Consider the following 20678-nt stretch of genomic DNA (forward strand, 5'->3'; position numbering starts at 1 on the left):
AGAAAAAATAAGTTTCATAATTGACATTCCAAGTTTGTTATTTCCTCCGTGCTCACCCAACCCTCACTCCCTTGACCATCCCATTCCCCCGAACCACCACTCCTCATTCCTATCCGAACATTCGTCTCCATAACATTTTACTAGATAAGATATAAATGTTTTTGGATGATATTTTCTTACTTACTTACCAAACAATAAAAAAAAATAAGGGACTACTAGAGGAAAATCATCGCGTAAAATATTTTCCTTCCTAAACGAACATACTCATATATTAATAAAAAGTTAGATCAAATAAGAGTGTATAAAATAAATAAAACACAAATATTTGATATGCAAAAAGGAAGAGAAACATGTGAGGACCATTATCCTAGAGTCAACTCCAAAATCCCTTGAAATGAAATAATATTAAAAATTAGAAAAATCCAAAGAGAAGCTATGATTGAAATACTTATGCTTGTCTAGTCAGTTGGAATAACATGTATCATAGACTTCCATGTTTACACCCTCTTTGTTAGTTGTTACATTCAGACGCAAATTAAGATGTATTCCTATTACGTATTAAACCTTTTTTTAAATTAAAAGACATAAATTACCTTATCAATTCAACTGTGTTGACCATTTAGTTATTTTCCTTTTCCTTTTAATGTTAAAATATACAACTCACTGTTAATAAATATTTATTAAATCCTACTTGGTTCAAAAAAGGAACAAAAGCATCCTTGTAGCATTTGACCTTTCGTCACAAATCTGGACTTCAGCTTGTTGATAAGATCATCAATACATCGATACTGACAACTTTTAGTTTTAACTTTCCGCCTAACATGTTTAAAATCATGAAATTGAAGACATTTTGATACATCTCACATATCTTTAATTTGAATGACAAGATTTAAGTCTTTTTTACTTTCTTAAATCTCGTGTCAAGTCAAAACTGGACAAATAAGTTGAAACAGAGGGAGTATTGTATACAGGATGAGGAATATATTGTCTAAGTAAATAGTCCACTTGAGATCTCATCGCTAGCAAAATTTTGGTCCAGTGTGCCCCTTAATATAAAGAATTATACAATTGTATACCCCTCTTGGTTGTGAAGGGCAGTAAAAAAAAAAAAGGAAAATGTTAAAGGCAAATAAATTGGGAGTTCTTAGCTAAAGCAACAAAATTATACAAGTACATGAACAAGAACTACGTGAATAAAGTGACAACATCTTTATGATATCCACGAACAATCAAGAGTCTTGGTATATTTTCAACCAGCAGATCCATGTATTCCATGTAGAAGGTTGCAGGATGATTGAGAGGTGGAGGAGGTAAGCTTACGAGCACGACGGAAGCCATTCTCGAGTATTTCTGTACCATTAAGTTCAGCTTTAGAGTGGTGTAAAGGAATTTCTCTACTTGCTGTTCTTCAACAAACACAGGCTTTCCATCAGCCATCAACGGAGTCCGGTCTCTCTGTGCTTGCTCTTTCATTTCTTCCAAGTAACTGGCAACTCTCCGTCGTGCAGCACTGAATGCTTCAACAGATTCTTGCTGCTCCCCTTCGGCTTCCCATGACTTCATGGAAATGACAATAACTTCAGCTTGCATCCGGAGGTCATAAAGAAACTTCTTTACATCAGCCTTCAATCCCTCTGCATCAGAATCTTCCTCTGCAATGCAGAACACCTGTATCTTACAGCCTTCAAAGCTATCTTTTGTAAGGAGGAGCTGAGAGAGTAGAAGCATGAGACCACCATCTCTCACTATCCAGTATAAATCGATGGTACCATACTGTCTTTGATACTCATTTGGCCATTCATCGAGACCCTTGACAATGACAACAGCCTTGTTCGCAACAATGCAGTCATTAATTATTCCAACAAAGGTAGCAGGAATATCAGTCAAATTTTCACGTCGCCAAATCTCAGGGTACCGCATAACGATTATATTTGGCTTGAGATTTCCGAGACCCATAGTCTGAACAATGCCTCTAAAGCCTTCAGACATGCTTGGGGCAACAACAATCTCAGCTACACCTTCACATTGCTTGTAGTCAATATAGGTACTTAGTTCCTTGCAAGCGTCCTTAGCATCCTCAGCACGTTCATGGTAGTCTCCATCGATAATAGAGACAAAGATGGACATTCCCCTGCCTTTTTTCTTCATGCAGTTGGCAAAGTCGGCAAGCTTTGGATGGCAAGGCACATTTTCTGGCAGCTTGCCCCACGGACGACAAAATATAAGTGGGATAGGATACCAGTTTTTCGGATGTACCTGGTTTGCTGCATATGCAATATAATGTTTCAATAGGATCATACAAATATAAAATCTTACATATTTAAACATAGTGAACCAAGAAAAGAAATTCCTGAATGATAAAGTTGCAGTCTTCAATCTCTGTTTCGTACAATTAATAACTTAATACATTAAAGTACTCAAGGGAAGTATGTGGATTTGTAGTGATTCAGTCTATTCCAATAACCATACAAAAAGTGAAGAATAAAAGAAGGTTTGCCATTTAAAGTCTGTACCTATTATTATTTTTTAATCAAGTATTAGCCAATATATTCACACACATTATTTTCCATTTTTAATCAAATAATAGCCAATATATTCACACATTCCTTATGCAATTTTCATCGATGTTGATATGGATAATTAAAAAAGGATGCACACTTTATGTGATCAACTTATCTACATAATGGATGTTTGTGAACACATGTAGAAACTTTTCAAAATGAGCCGGAGATATCTTATAGGAACACTTTATCATGTCTTTAGGTGCTCAATTGGAACATGTCATTGTTCCGAGTGTCTAAATGATATTTATTAGCAGATTCAAGGGATTGACGATGTACTTACCCTAAAACTTATATTATATCACATTCAGTTAATCAATCTTAGAAGTTCATTTGCACACTACATAGCAGTAGGACCGACCAAGCAGTGTCTACGTGAAGAACAGAAATGGCTCAAGAATAACTCAAACGGACACTTAAATCTTTTTAAAAGGTGCTAATTCATTAATTTCATAGACAGAAATTGTATGATGCCAAAATCCATGATTCAGAATTCTACAGGGAGTAACCAATAAATAAGCCATGCCTGTACATATAACATAAAAGTCATCTAATCTTCACGCTGCTAATTAGCTAACTAGACTTCATACAATCGCACAACGAACAAGAATTAGAGCAGAAACAGATAAGTAACAAAATGATCACCATCTCCAAAATAGATACATCATTGGTATATTATAGTATAAGTGGTCCCATAGCCAGAATTATGATTCACAAATTTAGGCCTCCAACTCTTTTGTACCTCAGCTAAAGAGGGATATAATTTTGGCTAAACTACAGGTACTAATTATTTACTTTAGCAACATTACATACAATAATACCCCTTCTTGCTCTAATATGCGCACATAAGGCTCCTTTCCTTACTTTACAGCAAAAACTATACCCATAAAAAAGACATCTATGCTCTTGTTTAATCACTAATATTTCTTTTTTCCTGTTATTGTGGCATCGCTCGTTTTCTTGTTAAAATTACGAGCTATATTATTTCTGAAACCTCTCAAAGTTCTTCTATCAGAAAGTACAGTTTTCCTAGAATGTTTTTTGGGTGAAAGATTATTGTAACCACATAAAGAGATGTTAAATGGAGACTCCACTTAATTGAAAAATATAATTTCCACAATATAAATTCTATTCTTTTGGTTTAGCGGTGGTGACAAAAGGGATATTTTATTTTTGTTTCTTTTTTTAAGCTTATGTACCTCCATATAATAGGTAATACAAGTTAATTATAATATGAACCAGGGCAATGGGATTTTACTGTTGTTATTGAATTTTTGTTAGAGAGGAATAACCACTACAAAGTAAGTGACCCAAGGTCACACAGTTTCAGATTTTTAACTCATAAGCAAAGTACTCCCTCTGTCCAACAATACTTGTTTACTATTGACTTTGTACACTTCTTAAGAAACTATAAATAGAAGAGTAATTTTACTATAATACCCTTTGAATATAATAAAAACAGTGTCTTGAAAAATCTAATAGGGAAATGACTATAATTAATGATAAGGATAAAGCAGGAACTAAGTGAAAAATTATCCATTGATTTCATAAAGTGGGCAAGTATTGTTGGACATCCTAAAATAGTATAGTGGATAACTTTTGTTGGACAAAGGGAGTATATGAAAACTGCAAATTACCACAATTGCCCTAACTCTATCAACAATTAAATGAGAGGTGGTGAGAGTTTCACATGTCCTTTCATATTTCTTATTTTGATAATGATGTCCTTTCATATTTCTCTCATACAATTTTGAATTTTTATATCAAATGGAACAAAAATGCAACATAACGATCTGGACATGTAACAAAATGCAGTTCCTCATAAACTAATAGGAAAAAAAAACTGTCACAATGAGTACATTATGGCCCCTTCAATGAAAATCTTAGCTTTTGTATTTCCCTCACTCGATCTTCCCCAAATATAGATGACACGACAGGGGAGGAAACAGGGAGTTCTGAGAAAACAAGAAAAGAGCAGTACAAAAAAATGTGAGCTGTCTAAACTATAAAAAGATACTCATACATACCTCCCAAAGATCGCAAACTGCGAAGAGCAAGCTGAAAATACGCACTCTTAAAACCGTCACCCCAGTCTCCTGCTTTCCCCTTTATACTAACGTAATAATATATGAGGCTTGCTAGGGCAAGTGATACAATGGTGAATGCCCAAGAAATCAAAAACATGGTCACTGTAAATGAACAGTAGAAAAGAAAAGAAATCAGATGAGTGAAAACATTGATTTCAAGGTATGGTGACTACCTCTGTAGCTTGTCCTATAGCCTACTCTAGCCAACTTCACAACAAAAAGTGCAAATATAGGATAAATCATAGGAAAGCAAACTAGAGTGTCTTCACTATTAAATCAATTTTAGGATTGGGTAGCAGGGGTGCAAAGTCAAGTTTAGCAAATGAAGGTCACAACATGATGAAGATTTGATAATCTGGGAAGTGCCACTCAACAGAATGAATTATCTTCTCCTGGCAAGGATTTACCCAAGCAAGAATGACATTTAAATGTTTTAATACATAATAAATTCTGTTGAAGCCAGCCCAAATGCTACAGTATATGAGGCAGAAAGGGAGAGCAACAAGGTCATTTCACAAGGTTCTCAAACAAAAAGGATGAGCAGGACTCCGGCAGTATCACACATGACAAATAGAAGAGAAAAGGATAGAATAAACACCACAAAATAAAAGTAGTAAAGGAAGGAAGAGCAATGAGGATATAAATAAGATCCCTGTCTAATTTATTTGGATCATCAAAATGACCTACTTGTAGTTAAAAAAAGTATGGAAGTGACAATGACCATAGGGACATTTGATTAGCGTATGTATCCAGAAAAAAGAAGGGGGGGTTTGAAAAAAAACATGAACATTTCAGATGATCATGAAATGCTAAGACGGGAAAAAAATTTCAAAGAGAAACTTTTTAGGTGGTCCGTGGTCGAAAGAATAAAATTGTTTGAAACTTATAAATTGAGATAATCCATAATCTTCGACCAGTAAATAGCTTAGAATTGAACTTTCTACATAATATTTAAGTCAAAGGGGTCAAAGCAAACCAAAACTCTTATAGAAATCCTTTGGAGGCCCTTAACACAGTCAATGAAATCCCCATTAGGATTAATGATTTAGTTGTTTCCATCTATATTATCCATAATTAAGAAAATATAACTATTGGACAACAGCTGCAGCTAAGAAGATACCTATACAAAGTAATGCTCCAACAAGAGAGAGGCTCCAGTGGTGAAATTTCCACCGAGGTCGCCAGCTGGGAGCATCTAACAGATCCAGAAGGAAGCAGGATAAGTTCACGCCAGCATAGCATACGAGGTAAAACATTGTTGTAGTAGGTGAGACAAGATCTAGATTCCCGATTACAACACAACCAATGCAGATGATGGCAGTGAAGAGAGTAGCCACATGAGGCTCATGTCCATCTGCCACTTTAAAATAGTTAAGAACAGGTAGAATTTCATCATTTGCAATTGCTGCAAGGAGACGTGGAGCGCCAGTAAGGCTTTGAAGGGCTGCCCCCAAGGTTGAGAGGATTATACCAACATAAACAATAGCCGGAAATGGCCAGGCAACTGTAGCAGATAATAACCTGCACAAATAGTTTTAGTAATGCAGTGAATACCAATTTAAATTTTATTGATCAGTGAACTAAATACCATTAAGCATCCTCAAATAATCAGTTAGATGCAGTTTCAGGTAGAATGCCATCATTTGCAACTGCTGCGTAAAGGGAAATAACCTTTACCTTCCCTTTTTTTTTTAACTTCCTCACCTCATACCTTCCTCTTTTTCCTTCCCAAAAATGGAGAGACTATAGAGAGGTGTTCCTCTTAAAAGTATCTCACATCAAGCGCTAAACCGAGTTTTAGAACTTCTAAAAGAAATAAAGTATCTTAGTATTTTGATGATTCCACTTTAGAAGAAGAGGTATCTTAAGACTTTTTACCCACTCCCCAGCCAGCCAGCCCTACTGAATTTAGAATAAAGTTAGAAATTGCACTACATGGAGTGACATGGCTAAAGAGGACCCAGGATCCATATGGCGATCTCAACTTGCTTGGAATTGACTTAGAGTTGTTGTTACTATATCTTTCTCCACCAATTATACCCAACACTCATTTTAAATAACCTCATCACTCAAAACTGCAATGTGTAGATAGGAACAAGGACAGTACCAGAAGTATGATAATGTATCATTAAGTACTTCATAAGTTCATTTTACCTATCAGTCAAAAGCTTATCTCTAGTTGCAACAGCTCCGAATAGTAGCACGGAAACCAGATATAAACTGGTGGTAGTCAAAGTTGCAGCTAAGGTCCCAACAGGAATTGCACGTTGAGTGTCCTTTAGAGATGCCGAACGGTTTGAACCTGCCATGATCCCAGTTACAGCAGGGAAGAAGAGACCTACCAATGCACTAACATGGAGAAGGAAATAAATGTTAAGACTTGGTTCTAAATGCTTTCAGTATGCACATTGAAGTAAACGGCAGAAAGAAGAACAAATAACTAATCCTAGCAAAAAGATGGTGCAAAATGAAGGAACCAACAAAAATAATTGTATGACTTACTTAAAATTCCAGTATATGTTGCCATTGGGATCTGGAATTCCAGCATTATTAGTCATCTGATAAGCAGACCCCCAGTTGTTTTTGAAAGATTCCAAACTCAACCCTGTGATCCCCACTGTACCATGCATAGCAACAGAGTAAAAAAGTGGTGTCACATGAGAAATGACAACCATGAGTATTAAAACTTCAGGGAGAACAGACATACGTAACACTTTTGCAAATACCTCTGGGATTGACCATATGAATCTTCTATATCCATTAATAAAGAGATAATTCACAAAAATTAAATCATCTTTACTTTACACCAGTCCTCGAGATATCATGACACAGGAACCCATCTTTACTTTACTTTATACTACTTTTGGGTAACTTTCTCTAGTTTTTTTGTAGTGGTTTTACGATTTTGATGTTACTTGATTGACTTTCCAAGTTAGCTATATTTTGCCTGGATTCATAGTTCTTCAGAATCATTATTCTTATTAGCAAAACCAGTAATTAATTGGTATTCTACAGCTTATTATCAATACTATGTAGCCCTTGACTTCCATATATGGCTTCAAAGATGCAATTTTGTTCAAAGGAAAGAAACAACATGTTTGACTTTACTATACTCCATGATGACCTCGAGCTAATAAAATTAACTAGATCGGTGTATGAACTACTGAAGGCTCATCACTAAAGCAACATAAAATAGTGAAAATACACGAGGTTGAGATATCAAATTAAGATCAAGAATTAAAAACCATTTCAATAATACCAGTACACTATAGACTCCACTAACAGAGCGAAAGCTGATGAATGTGGTGTTTGACTAGGCAAGAAATTTAAGAAAGAAAGTAGAACTTTTGTCACATACCAAAAGTACTTGAGAATTCGTGGTCTTGAACATGTTCGGACAATTTTCCCACAATAAGAGAATGTAATTAATAGTAAATAGGAAGTTTAAAGTTACAGAATTTCCAAACCGAGAAAGTTGTTATTCTTTCCGAAACAAATTAAAAAATGTAAGTCACCAAAAATGAAACAGAGGGAGTATGCAAGGGAAGTGTATAGCACATAAGAATAACACACTTTTTAAAAAAAACCTCTCAAGTAAGACAGGAAAGAACAAGAATAAGGCATAGACAACATAAACCTGCTGGATGATCATGCCTCGCAGAAAAGATGCCGACAAATATGCAAAGCAATGAGAACAAAACAGGGACAAGAAATGCAGGTGCAACGCGATTGATCATTTTTACTCCACCAAACACGACAAAGCAGAGAAGAATAGATACAACAATCCCATAAATTTGCAGGTCATGCAAACTTGGACTTGTAATGGGCTCTGCAATATCTGTGCCATTAACTCGTGTGATAGTTTCTGCATTGATGACAAATGAAGTTCAGATATACAAATGAATTTGAAAATAATACAGTACTATCCATCAAAAATCAACAATAAGTTACTTGTATCAATGTTATGATAAAGCCAGAAGGATATCAGATGGTTTTACCATAGAAGTACAGACAACACCAAGCCATTTTTCTAAATCATAAAAGTTCAATCTCATTTAAGGAATACCTCTAAAGATGCCCGCACTTGGTACAGCATTTAGAAAAGTCTCTACGGCTCCCAGTACATACCTAACCGGCAGGAACATATAAGAGCAGGCATCAACACAAAATCTTTTTGTAGATAGTTTGAAATGTTGAAAGCAACTTAACCTACATTGGCATACACACCCACCCACCCCCACCCCCCAGCTAAGTTAAGTAGTTCCTTCATACAAAAATATAACATCAGATGTATACTCACATTGCACCAGCAATTGCATTCCCAAGGAAAAAACAGAGCCCAATGCTGACACCAACTTCTGGACCCAATGCACGACCAATGAGATAGTAAGGGCCACCACCCTAGATTAGAGAAAACAAATCTAGGATATCACTTAACAAATAAGCTACAAGGAGATCGTTGAAACACATAGTTAAGTAATTAAAAGTATGCTCTCTCTAACGGGTTGAGCTTTTACATAAGATGGAATGACAGACACAGAACTCATCCATATTGTTGTCTAGCCAATGCTGGGCAACAGAGATACACATATCAAAGCAAGCTTCTTATACTGGAAACGAAATTAAAAATCTGTCCTTTTAATCTGCACAGAAGTTGTATCTGCTGATTTTTTTCCCCACCTTCATGGCACCATTGCTTGCAATAGCACTTAATGATATTGTGGTCAGGAATGTACATGATCCACAGAACACAACCAGCAACAATGACTCGCCAATGCCTGCCATACCAACAATCCTGCAGTATACACAAAAACAAACCAACACAAATGGAGTGGTTATTTGAGTTGGAGCGAAAAGGATATCATCAAACTAACAGTAGTAGATCATAGGTAGTGGGTGCATTTGTTCATTGTTCCCTTCTCCTGTTCCTTTTCACTTCCTTATCTTACCTGAAGATAACTTTTCTCCCCTTCTATCTCTACTCACAGTAATTAATTTCTATATTAGGAAATGTCAAAGGTGGGGGCAGGAGCAGATCAGTTTGAGTATTTCATGATACCAATATAACCACGCCTTTCTGGAGTAATGAGAAGAGCTGATTGGTACTATAGTAATGTAGACTAAATTGCTTGAACATCACCCACCAAACTTCCATATAGTAAGAGAAACCAGCAAGATGCAAGTATAACATGCAAAATGTGTAATATTGAAACTGAAAAGCAGGTTCACCATAGTCCTTGAGGTGCCAGTTTAGAAATACAGAACCGGTCCACTTTTATTAAGGCATGAAACTCTAACCAAAAAAGAGTTTGATAGAAATCACATGATACATTAGATAGTAAGCAAACTTACCACGAAAATCTAATGTAGTAGATGATCCCCAAAATATTTTGCAAGCATGGCATAAACACTCCCATCAGCGTGCCAGATTTATCAGCAGTTGGCTTCAAAAAATTCACATATAGAGATGATAAAAATGCACTCAAGAGCTTCTTTAAGCAACCCATCAATACAAAAATTAACTGTCCAGGTACGTCCAAGCATTGTCAAAGTCTTATTTTTAAATGTTGACGCACAAGATAAAAAGAACATGTGAAGGTTATAAGACAAATTGACAGCATAGGAGATAAAAAGTTGAAATTAAGTGAAGATTGAACGAGAAACTGCAGATATATACAACTCTATATTGCATTGTGTTCAGTATTTAGCAGGAAAAAGTAACTCCATAAATAAACATCAGCAAAAGAAGCTAGAATCGGAGGGAAACACGCAAGAGAGAGGGTAGATAACCTATAAGTTATAACAATGTTCAAATTTTGTGTTTCACTATAGTAGGATGCAGAGATTTCCATTTCTGAACCAAAAAAAAATCATCTGATATCAAAGCAAGCTAGTAAAAGCATCAAAAGAACTTCTTCCTCACATGATATCAAAGTCTTTCTAAGAAACTACTCCTTGTGCATTCACCAACAACGTCCGGGGAAAGAAGCATTGGGACCTGTTGTGACCGTTACATCTGTTCGAGTCTTTCTTGAATTCTGCAAGGGTTTATATACCAATACCACAACAAGGCCAAAAATCCTCGTTTGAGCACAACATAAGAAGAATCTCGTCATCCAATCAGGAAATACCTCTTCCCGTCAGTTTCTAAGTTCAAGCAATTTTTTCTATTTCTTGATAGTGTGATTAAGAGGCTTGCGACCCTCCCCAATCAATTTTTTTATTTTTTAGGACAAGAAACCTATGATGCTTCGATCACTTAGAATTTTAGAAACAATACTGAAATTACTTTTAGAAACAAATCCGAGTGATAATAAGAGATGGTTAGCTAAATCAAAGATGCCTTTAGGGGCCTTGTTGTCATTAAAGTGATGTATGATAACACTCATATTGTTACTCATTTATGAATGTTCTATTATTCTCTTCTGATTACCAACATCTTCCTCTTTGCAATAAAATCTAAAACCTCAGCTTGTTTATTTAGGAAAAATGGTGTCCGCAGAGGAAGCATGCCAACCACAATGATCAAGCATCAATGAAACCATGAATACATCAACAAAATTCACAGCTATGTTTTCTCCGTGGAAACAAACATCTGACAGTCACTCTCATTTTCTTTGCAAGAGAATGAAAAGTGCAACTAAGCAATTAGCTGCATACCGAAAGCTCATCAACAAGTTCCACATCTATCCTCTCTTATTGGAAACAAACATGTGAATCACACTTCCTCTTCTTTACAAGATAAAGAATAATGCAACAACATAGTTATCAACATATCTAAAGCTGGAATAATCTTTAGGAAGTCAGTGCGAGACAAATGGCTGATTGATAGAGGGATGACAAAAAAGAACTAAGCAGTAGCTATGTATTTAAATCTAGAATGGATTTAAGGAAGTTCAGTGTGAGCCAACAATAGCTGGTGGAGGATAGAGGGGATTCACCAAGCATTAGCATTCAAGCACCTATGCAATAAAGCAGTAAACCAAAGAAGCTAGAATTACCTAGGAATAACCTCCTCAGTTAAGGTTGCATAAAGCACCAAAGAAGCAATAAAAGGTTCTGCGAAAACCATTGGGAGATCAAAGTAAAATTCCCCATACAGAATTAAACACCATATGAATATTTTTTCATGAGCTGACTAAAATCCTTTTTCTAATAAGGATAAAACCAATTGTTTGAATTATAACTGAACTCCTAAGACAAATAGGATTACAGATATCCAGGGAAACAAAAGATAACTTACCTAAGATAAATTCTCCACAGAATTGTAGAAAAAATGAAAAAACTAGCAAACTACTGCTCACCTAAACAACTTAAACATTAATCTACACCTAAGATAAATTCTCCACAGAATTGTAGAAAAAATGAAAAAACTAGCAAACTACTGCTCAGCTAAACAACTTAAACATTAATCTAAACCTAGGAACAGCTAAACTAAAGATATCCTGTTTCTTTTCTCCACTTGTTTCCCACATTACTGGAAAAGATCCTAGCTATCATAACGAAACAGCTTCTTCTTTAAAAAAAATGGTAACTTTGTATTATATCAGGGATCAAAGAACCAGCTTTTAAAGTTTAAATTACCTCCAATATGTTTTTTTTTATATAAGGACATCTAAATTACCTCCAATGTTTTCTTCCTTTTTTTTTGAAAAGGAAGTTTAAATCACCTCGAATATGTTCATAAATCAATAAGAAGAAAATTCTCTCATAAGAAAATGGGAGTAATTGTATGTTAACACTTCTATAAAAGAATGAATTTGGAATGGTGTGATTTAAAGTTGACAATTATATAGTGACACTCTAAGTCGAAAACCTTAAGTATTACATACTGTTGTCTTCTTATAACCTCCATTTTACAGCCCTATATAGCCTACTGTCCTTTACTATTTATTCAGAAAAGGGAAGTCCCCAATTTTTCCCACTAGGTATAGGCATAGGAGATGAAAATGAATCCACGGGAATCAAGAAAGTGAATTCTACTTCAGGACTTCTATGAACATGATACAGTCTTAATTGTGCATGGCACAGAAAGCTTCAGGGAAATCAAAATGATGCTCAACAAAATAGTTCAAGTACCTTAGGTTGCTCAAGCGTGAGAGTTATATCCTCACCATCTCTTGGACTAGACGGTGCGGGAATTTGATCCCCTGTCATACTGGAACAACAAGATCGATAAGAACATTATAAAACCACAAAAATTGAGAGAAAACTGAAGTTAGAAAGTAGTTGTTAAGGACATTTTTTTTTTGACAAGTAAACATTTTTATTTTATACAAAAAGCAAACAAGAGGTGGAAGAATACTGCAGTACAAATCCAGTCTCCCACAAAACAAAAGCGGAGCTTTGGCAACCAAAAAAAAACTGTAAACCATATACATCCAGAATGTTAAACCAAAACGACCATAAAAAGAGCATTTGTATCAAAATCTACCAGTTGACTCTGCTTTTCCATTAGGATTGACTCCTGTCTGTCCAAATTACCTAAAGCAAGCAAGCTCGGATAGTAAACCATAATCTACTTTCTTTTTAGTTCATTTTCCTTACAGTAGACTCCATGGCTTTTTCTTAACTAGGGTGCGATCAGACACATTCTTGGCCAGGATAGCTATCTATTATATTTGATCTCATCATCCTAATCAACAGAAACAAGAGCCTGCTAGGTCTTGAAACCACCCCTCGTTTCCCTTTGAAACATCTGGCATTCATTCCCTTCCACAATACCCAACAAACACACGCATGCACTGTGTTCCAAACCTTCCTAGATGATATTCTGATTCCCCCAACACCCAGCTGGTAAATAGCTCCCTTACTGTGCATGCCATAACAAAAGGTATCCTGAATATATTACGATATAGTGATGGTATCTGATCTGCCACTAGGCATTGAAGAAGAGGGGGGTCACAGTTTGCTTCCTCACTGCTGCACAGGAGATACCTACTATATAACAACAACAACATAATACCCAGTGTAATCCCACAAGTGGGCTCTGAGGATGGTCATGTGTACGCAGCCTTTTCCCTACCTTGTGAAGGTAGAGAAACACCTACTGCATATAAATAACCCTCTTTCCGAAAAGTTGTGTTGAGTGACGCATGAACCGTTTGTAACCAGCCACATAAAGCAAACCAGCCAAGTTCGGTAGTAAGTTGTTTGGGTGTATTTGACACCATGAACTATTATTTGAGTAGATTAGCATGCATTGGCTGAGTTTTGACACTTGTTGAGCATAAACCTCATTCGCAAGTACAGTTTTAAAACCTGTTGAGCTCCGAGTTAGTTATACACTGCATATGCTTTGATAAATTGTTGTATTCATATTTTGTTTTGTTTTGTGAAACTGGTAAATTGTATCCCTAGCATTAAGGGTACTAAAAAGTAACAAAGTTCCTAACAAATCTACAAGTTGATCTATGTCCTCTATACACTGCTCTTTGCACCAAAAAAATAGAGATACAATGCATTTCCATTTATTTTTTGAATGGAATTAGATATTGACTGATCTCAGTGCGTTCAGAAACCCAAAAAATTTCTGCATCCTAAATTTATTTTACTAACAAAATTTATTCTTCTTTCAGACCAATTGAATCTACATGCATTGCCTTCTAGAATCTCGCATGATCTCAACTAGGAAAAGGACATTCTCCTCTCCATTTTGAGTCTTGACAATAAAATGAATAACAGGAAATATGAGTAAAAACACAAAAATTTACCCTACCAAAATATGTACAAGAATGTGATCGAAAACTATTGATGTACATTTTTAGTTGCTTTCTAGCTAGAAAGAATACTTTGTATATCAAAAATTTAACCTTCAAATGAGGAAACTCAAATAATCACTTAAAGAAAATCCGCAGATAAAGTTTTGAGAGCCCGATATGACTAAGAAAGTAAAAGATATACGAAATTTGGAGGAAACATTGCTGAGAGGGAAGCATGCTGGACTAACAGAGATGGTAGCCGGAAGCACTAATAAGTACGTTCTAGATAGACGGAAGAGCTTTGGTGTCTTGACTTTGATTTGCATTGCCCACCAGAAAACTTAAAATTTACTCCAATGATGTCAAAATGCGACTATCTCAAGAAAGGTATTAAGTAAAAAATGACGAGAGCCGAGTTTCCTGAAATATATCATACCAGCGAATAGAAGTTTGTGGAAAATAAAACAAAAGAGACATAGAATTTGTACCTCTTACCTCTTGAGACCTAGAATATTTACTAGAGAATCAAAGCCAAATAATTCCAGTTTGGATTCTCTTTGAGGACCATTGCTACTATGATTGGATAATGACTCATCTCTTTCTTCAGATGCCATATTTGGATGGACACCTACTTTGACTTTCCTGAAAAATGGTGTAATCAGAATAAACGTTGAAATGATTTCCCAGAGAAAAGAAAGGGACAAAACAAAATTCTTGTCTAGAAATCTGCAAACCCTTTAATATTAAAAAAAATGGTGGGCATGCAGATGTAGCCAATTTTGGCATATTAACTATCCAGAGTATTGGAGCATGTGAGAAAGCAGTTGAGCACCATGGACGGATCTATAGTATTAGCTAGTGGTACAGCCGAACCAGTAGTATTGGCTCAAACCATGTACATGAATAAAGAAATTCACTAAATGTGTACAAATATTAAATTTTTAACCATGGTCGGGGGGTTAAGTGGCATTTCGAACCCATAAAATTAAAATTCTTGGTTTGTCCCTGTTACGATTTTTCTGTTTTTTGGGGGGGAGGGGGGGGGGTCAAGGAGCAGAGAATATCTAAAACATTAACTTATAAACTTGTAGAGAAAGCTATCAAACATCCAAAAATATATCCATAGGCAAGCTTTGAGATATTCTTAACCCTAAGTGATAATGTTCGAGCGATCGAAGAAAGTAAGAACTTCCATTAAGAGAGTATCAAAGAGTTAAAATGTGAGTTATCAAATGGAAGCTAATGGGTCTAGTTTACCATGAAACTTTTTTGTTTCGCACTCCCAGAGAGAACCAGCATCTACTTTACAACGCACAAATGAAGCAAATCCGAACTAGTATATTTAGTTGATAAATAACTGATAGATGAATGTCACTATTTCCAATTGAGCCAATACTCTTTGCATATGGTGTACAATTTGGAAATAGAGGAATGCAAGATGTTTCGAGAGCAAGAGCAGTTCAATACAGAAGACCAGGAGTTCCTGCATTTCTCTTTTTTATTTTTGGTGTAAAGAACAGCTAGTAGATGATGCAGAATCATTACTAGACTTTTTGGCCTCTTTGTATGTTTTTGTCCAGGCCTGTATTTGTAGATATGATATACCAGGCCTATAGGGGTGTTGATGAATATAACATGTTGCCAATTTCAAAAAAAAAGAACTCTTTGTACATATTAATGCAACTTTTTATAAGTAATAGTAATGAAATATTTTAACATACTCAACATTTAAATAGAGATACTTAATATTTCAAATTCCTCAAAGTTTATTAGGAGAATTGACTTTGAGTCAAATTGTTAATCTTTTATGCCCTTGAAGTTTCAAAACATAAGTGAGAGGATGGATGAGAAAATAGTTCCACAACATTCGAAGTAATTAGACTAGTATGAAAGCCTAACCATAGATTTCAGTAGTATTTCCACTGACCCATTTACCTACAATACAATGTCCAAACCATGGCAAAGACAAACTATGTACATTGAGGATGTGCTCTGTACAGACGAAAATATTTTCCAATTTTCATATGTTTGGTTCGTTAGTATTTTTGAAAACATTTTCTTTATAGAAAAAACAAAGAAGGAAAATGACTTCCCCAATAAAAGTAGGAAAAACAAGTTTCACAAGATTGTGTCCTTTCTCCGCTTCCAACTCACCTCATCTTCACCCCTTCCCCATAGCTCCCATCCCCATCCATCACTCTCCACCCCCAACTCCATATAGTATTTGTCTAGATTAAAACACTTTTAAGATAATACTTTTTGCTGTATATAATACCAAAAAAAAAAAACTCACTTATTTTCTTAGAAAATATTTTCATGAAAAACAATTTCTTTCATACCTAACAACCAAAGTGGAAAACAATAGACTTGATAAATGGAAGAAATGTTGACCCAAATCCACACTTAGAAGTAAGCTCACACATAAATTTAACATCAATACTTACGGTCTCTATAATTGTTCTCAAGTTCTTAAATGCTTAAAAACAAAGTAAAAAATTTCATAATTCAGCGCCATCAAATCCCAGAGCTATTAGTACACTACTAGTCAATAATAGTCAAAACGAGAAAACATAGAGAAAGAGAAATTACTTGAGATCGTGATTGGGGAGAGAAGAGGAAGATCCGGGACGAACAGAAGACATCTCAATAACTGCACTATCATTGTCATGAGCCACCACTGGACTGTATTTTCGTCCAATAACTGAAGGGAACTCATTTTCCTCCGCAATCTCAATCTCTTCTCCACCTTCCATTGCCTCCCGAATTCAAAGCAGTCAAGTCTGAACTACCCAAACCAGAAAGTGTTAAACGCGAGAAAAGGGGTTTTTAAGCTGCGATTCAGTGCTGAAAATGGAAATGAGGAGAAAGAGATCTGACAATTCATGATTTATTTATATGTAGAGAGATAGAAAGGGAGACAGAGAAGAGACAAGTTGGGAGAGGAGACTGAAATTGAAACGGAGGGAAAATATGAGGGCTTTTTTTTGACGAAGTCATAACTTTTTGGACCAAAATGAAAGGTTCAAAGACTTCGAGGGGGAAATGGGATAGAAAAAAACTTGACACTCGTTGACTATTTCGTTTGACCATGGTTGACATCTTTGACTTTATTTGTTTGGTAAATTGGTTTAACATAATCTTATAAATTTAATGTACATTTGATTTGCTAGTATGTGTTTCATGTTTGGCCATTGAATTTAAATTTTTTTTAATTTTATTTGATATGAAAATTGAGTTGTGTTTGTTTTTTTTTCATAAAGAATATTTAAATATTTTATGTTATTATGTATTTGGATATGATTTTAAAAGTAAAATAGTGATAATTAATTCTAAATTGCTTTTCAAAACTAAAATGCATTTCCAGACATGAATTGAAATTTCTACATTTAAACACTGATTTTTTAAAAAATATTATTTTTTTAATTTTCTACATTGTATTTGACAGCTATATTAAAATATGACTAAATTTCCTTCTTTTTTTTTTCATTTCCTTCCTTATTAAGCTTTCCTCATTTGTTTAGTAGTATTATCAAAGTTGCATCAAAAGGCCAAATAGTTTTTAAGAACATTAATTGGACCTCAATTAAGTTTTGACCATCTAGAAATTCACAGGATAATTTTTTACTTGTTTTCTAAGTTTTGCACAGAACATTAAAAATACTGTGAAAATAGAAAATAAACTCGAAACTCATCTTCTTTTTAGATTATTTTATGCGTGTTATTATGTTAATCAATAACATGAAGAAAAAAAAGACTAAAGATTTTGACATTCACACAAGCAACCTTCAAGTAATATTATTTTATACTATTTCATAAGAGTTTTCATCCCTTTTATTTTATTAATAATTCAGATTTATAATCTTCGAATTAAAAGTAAAGAGTGTTTACCATCCGAGCAACTTTCTTTTATCAGTTTCAAATAATTTTAATCATCACTTGAGAGAGTGCAAATATATTGAAGACAACCATATCAAATAATCAAATCCAATTTTTAACTCTTCAAACTTAATCATAACTAAATAAAAATAGTGAAAAAAATATTTTATTTGTAGTAAAAGGAAGAATAAAAATAGATTTTTTTTAAAAAAAAAAGATAAAACATGAAAAAACAAGTGTGATTATAAGTTTTTAAGGTAACATAATAGTCATATTACTGTCAGATTATATCCAATAAATTTAAATTTGAATGACAGAAATACGTATGTTTGATTATCTCCTACTCACTAATTCTTATTTATTATTCATATTATTATAAATATAATTGCAAGTATAGAAATAAAGTAATATGATATAGTAAACAATTAAAAGTCCTTTAAAATAGGCTTAAGTCATCAATAGCCTCTTAAAATTATCCGTATAATTCATTTAGACACCTCAACTGAGACTCTTATCTATTAGACACTTTAATATTAATAAATATTTATCTATTGAACATAAAATAATAACTAGCTTTATAAATATTGTGCGTGTAATGCACACTCATTATCTTGACAAAATTACAAATAGCACTACGACACGTGGCACATGGACGCATAATTTTAATTTTGAAAATAAAAAATAGTTTTCTGCCTTTAATAATATATAAAAAATTAAATTGATAAAAAAAAAAATCTTTCCCCCCACCCCATCTAACTTATTGCCCCTTTCTTCTTCATCTTCTTCTCTGTTGTTCCACAATCGTTATTCCTCGGCGATAGCAAAAAAGAAAATGCCTAATCCCATCTCATTCCGAATTCATCCACCAAATATTTTCCTCTTTCATTTTCTTCGTTATATGTTATTCCTCCGACGATTATTTCGATTTTATAAATATAATCGACCTTGATAAATTATTTTGAAATCGACAATGAAGAGAAATTAAAATTATATCAAATATTTTATAGCATTTCTAATAAGTTTATGAATAGTAATAGTTACTCAATTGGAGTTAATTGAAAATAAAAATGTACAGATATTGATCAATTTTTTAACTCCAAATGGTTCATTTTTTTCTTGTTCTTGAAAATTCAATAAGTACTTTGTCTAGAGAAAATGAAAAAAAAATGAATCATAACAAAAGGCGGAGAAATTTGAAGTTTTTAAAATGGTGAGTTGAAGAAAGATGAGTGTGGTTTTTTTCTTTTTATGATTTAAAAGATTTATGTTTCATTAAATTATTTTTTTATATATTTAGTCAATGCATGTCAAGTGTCACAAAATAGGTATAAATATTTTTTAAAAAAATTTAAAAAATGCATTCATGCGCTCACCAGCAGTGAGATACACTTATTTTGTCATATCAGCGTTTTGTGTTTAATAGACATATTTCTCGAATAATTTAAGTGTTCAATAGATATAAATTCTAATTCAAGTATCTAAGTGAATTATGTGTACAACTTTAAGAAGCCGCATATGACTTAAGCCTTTAAAATATTATACATCATTCGTGAATTTATATTGCACTTCAATTTTGGAATGACAAAAGTGACGTTACACGTAGCTTTCAAGTTTTTGTCCTTTCTAAAAACAAAAATTTAGAGTAATAACTAATAATACTTAAAAAGGTATAATATATATAAATATATATTTTAATTTAACCTCATATATATAATGTCCTCTAATTTAAAATATACGCCAATATTTAAATTTAGGAAAAATTATATAATGGCAAATTAATAAATTAAATTAAATGTTGTAATCATATTTTTAATTTAATTGTGCACTGTAGCAAATTGTTTTTCAATTACATATGTCCCTCAAACTCTTGCTCGCTCCCTCTTGCTTTTATAAAAACACAAGTGTATAAAATGTGTTTTTTTGAGTGTGTAAAACGAGAAAAAATTATATATATATATATATATATATATATATATTTTTCTCCTAGATTTTGCTCGGCACTCTCCCAGATCTTGCTCGCCACCCTCGCTTCTATCGCTTATACAAATAGAAACGAAATGTATAAATTGTGTTTCCGTTTGGATAAAGCGAGAGAAAATGTGAATACATATATTTTCCTCTTATACACTTATAATTATACAATACAATTGTTCTCCTGCCACAATTTTCTTTTGTCTTGCTCTCTTTCTCGTTTTATACATACACAAATTATACAATTGATTTGTATACAACTGCTATCTTTTGTATATGTATAGCGAATTATATAACTTTGTACATGTATAATGAATCATACAATTTTTTTTTGTATATGTATCACGAAATATACATATTTATGTTTGTTATGGAGTACAATTATGTAAATTTTGCTATAACATATAAATATGAATTTTATGTTTGATTATATGTGAAGGTTACTCTTAAATTTATATAAAAAGACGAAAAATAAATACATA

The 20678-nt window shown here is 33.8% G+C and overlaps 1 protein-coding gene across 4 annotated transcripts; it reads right to left on the reverse strand.

Annotated features, from left to right (window-relative positions):
* Positions 1-984: 984 nt before the first annotated feature.
* On the reverse strand, positions 985-17291 carry LOC107011581 (cation-chloride cotransporter 1). Of its 4 annotated transcripts, XM_015211133.2 has the most exons (13): positions 16939-17291; positions 14845-14991; positions 12728-12806; positions 10001-10092; positions 9329-9443; positions 8949-9049; positions 8715-8776; positions 8286-8513; positions 7151-7265; positions 6803-6997; positions 5769-6169; positions 4589-4750; positions 985-2264 (listed from the first exon to the last, which is right to left on the reverse strand). In XM_015211133.2, the coding sequence occupies exons 1-13, from the start codon at positions 17100-17102 to the stop codon at positions 1186-1188; spliced, it is 2940 nt and encodes a 979-aa protein (XP_015066619.1). In that variant the 5' UTR covers positions 17103-17291; the 3' UTR covers positions 985-1185. The 4 variants fall into 4 exon arrangements, with proteins under 4 accessions (XP_015066619.1, XP_015066620.1, XP_015066621.1 ...); XM_015211134.2 differs by lacking the exon at positions 16939-17291 and having other exon boundaries at positions 14838-14975; XM_015211135.2 differs by lacking the exons at positions 14845-14991; positions 16939-17291 and adding an exon at positions 11650-11707.
* Positions 17292-20678: the final 3387 nt, after the last annotated feature.

The sequence above is a fragment of the Solanum pennellii genome, chromosome 2 (assembly GCF_001406875.1).
Source record: "Solanum pennellii chromosome 2, SPENNV200".
NCBI lineage: Eukaryota > Viridiplantae > Streptophyta > Magnoliopsida > Solanales > Solanaceae > Solanum > Solanum pennellii.